The following is a 1,890-nucleotide window of genomic DNA, read 5'->3' on the forward strand; positions in this document are numbered from 1 at the left end:
TATGAATGTAGGCATGTATGTATGTATGTATATCTTTATATATGTATGGGTATGTGTATATTTTTATATATGCCCTCTATGTATTTATCCATTTATTTTTCAGGTGAGTGGACAGATGTTGGGTGTGTGGTCCTGTGTTTTGTTGGTGTATATTTAATATACTTCTAATCGCTATTTCAATCTTTCTATCCGTCTAATTACTTCTCTCTCTGTTTTTCTCCCTGTCTCTATTTTCTATTCACTTAAAAAAGTCACTGATGATGAAGAAATAAATAAACTAAATAAACTAATATTTGGTTTCATTTTCTACTGAAGTGACAAAAAAATGAAAATAAAGAGATCCTTGCTAAAATAAATTCCTTATAACCTTGTTAGAAGGTAAAATTAAACCCTTACATTGTTGTTTGAGTTTATACTTGACGAAAAAAAGAGGCAGATATGAGATTTTTTTTTCTCCTCTCTGCTGCTTTTCATTTCATTGTATTTGTATTTCCTTTTTATTGTACATAGAATTAATTTTGTTTTAAAAAATGAATAAAGCTTTTGAATTGAATTGAAATTTAAAAAAGGCTGATCATAAAACTACTAAAGATGCAAAGTGTTTTGTCAGGTCCTATAACAGGACACAGAAAAATATATGCTGATGCTGTTATTCATAGAAACACTCAGTATCAGATCCTCCTCACATAGCTTCACATAAAACACACAAAAGACAGTTGACTCAATAATCAAGATGCTGGCATACAATGAGAGCAATGCTCAGAGGGAAAGCATTTTCCGCAGCACAATGTGGAAGCTGAGCCAGTTTGATATTGGGAAAATTTTCCTTCAATGGCACAGTTGTCATTCAATCTGTCTCTGCGATGTCCTACAGAGTGCTGAACACAAGTTGAGTCCTGGTGAATTAACAAAGCTGGAAAAGTGATAACAGATGAGGAGAGTACCATCAGAATAGGGGAGTGAGATGCGGTACTGTCCAGCCATGAAGACCTCGCCGACGTGACTCAGAGTGATCTCTGTTCTTGGATCCTCGTCAACGACCAGATTAACTGATTGGATGCAGGCCCCGTCCAAGTTCTGCAATTGAGATAAAACTTTGTTTTTCTCCAACAACATCAATTCAGCTAAACAGAAGTAAACACAAAAATCACACTACCAGGAATTAACTTTGTAGAATAATGATGAAAATTGTTTTGTAAGCCGCAGAGAGTGCTTCAATGTGTTTGCTGGTGTGAACTGGAAAAATATACCCAGTTTGACTCAATTTCATTTTCTTACCATTATAATAAGCAAAAAAAAAAAAGATCCACTCATTTTAACAATAGTTTATTCTGCAGCTTTAAATATTTCCAGAAAATAAAGAAATTTAACAATTTCAGTATTACTGAAACTGAAATTCACCTTTTACAACAAAAAGTACAAAACTGTGCTGCAGTTTGACATAGATTATGAATGAAGGACTTGTTGTTGGCCTAATGTCTATAAATTTTACATCAGTCATATAACAGCCACCTAGAACATTGTGGTGTAATGTGCCATCATGTCGGCTGTATAAAAGCACTTTAAAAAGGAGAGCCAATAGCTACTTAAATGTTGTCATCAAGGTATTTCTTATCGTAGTAGCAAATGAGCTACATTCAGTATCACCAATTTAATTAGACATTTAAAATGTATCCACTAAGTTTACCCAGCTAACACAGCTGAGCAACACACTTTAGAGGAAAATCAAACCAGAAAAGACAGTTGGCACAAAGACTGGCTAAAAGCATGCAGCAGCATGTGTAGAACTGTGGTAAGGGTCAGATTTTTTTAAACTTCCATCCATCCATTTTCTTCCGCCTATCCGGGGTCGGGTCGCGGGGGCAGCAGCTTCAGAAGGGAGGCCCAGAC

The 1,890-nt window shown here is 35.3% G+C and overlaps 1 protein-coding gene across 1 annotated transcript in view; it reads right to left on the reverse strand.

Moving 5' to 3' along the window:
- Positions 1-1,890, reverse strand: part of otog (otogelin) — a 95,507-nt gene that overhangs the window by 70,231 nt on the left and 23,386 nt on the right. Inside the window, exon 14 of the mRNA XM_014025379.1 lies at positions 945-1,077. Within this exon, the coding sequence (XP_013880833.1) occupies positions 945-1,077 (133 nt within the window). The remainder of the gene's footprint in view (positions 1-944; positions 1,078-1,890) is intronic.

The sequence above is a fragment of the Austrofundulus limnaeus genome, unplaced genomic scaffold, assembly GCF_001266775.1.
Source record: "Austrofundulus limnaeus strain Quisiro unplaced genomic scaffold, Austrofundulus_limnaeus-1.0 Scaffold472, whole genome shotgun sequence".
In the NCBI taxonomy this organism is placed as follows: domain Eukaryota; kingdom Metazoa; phylum Chordata; class Actinopteri; order Cyprinodontiformes; family Rivulidae; genus Austrofundulus; species Austrofundulus limnaeus.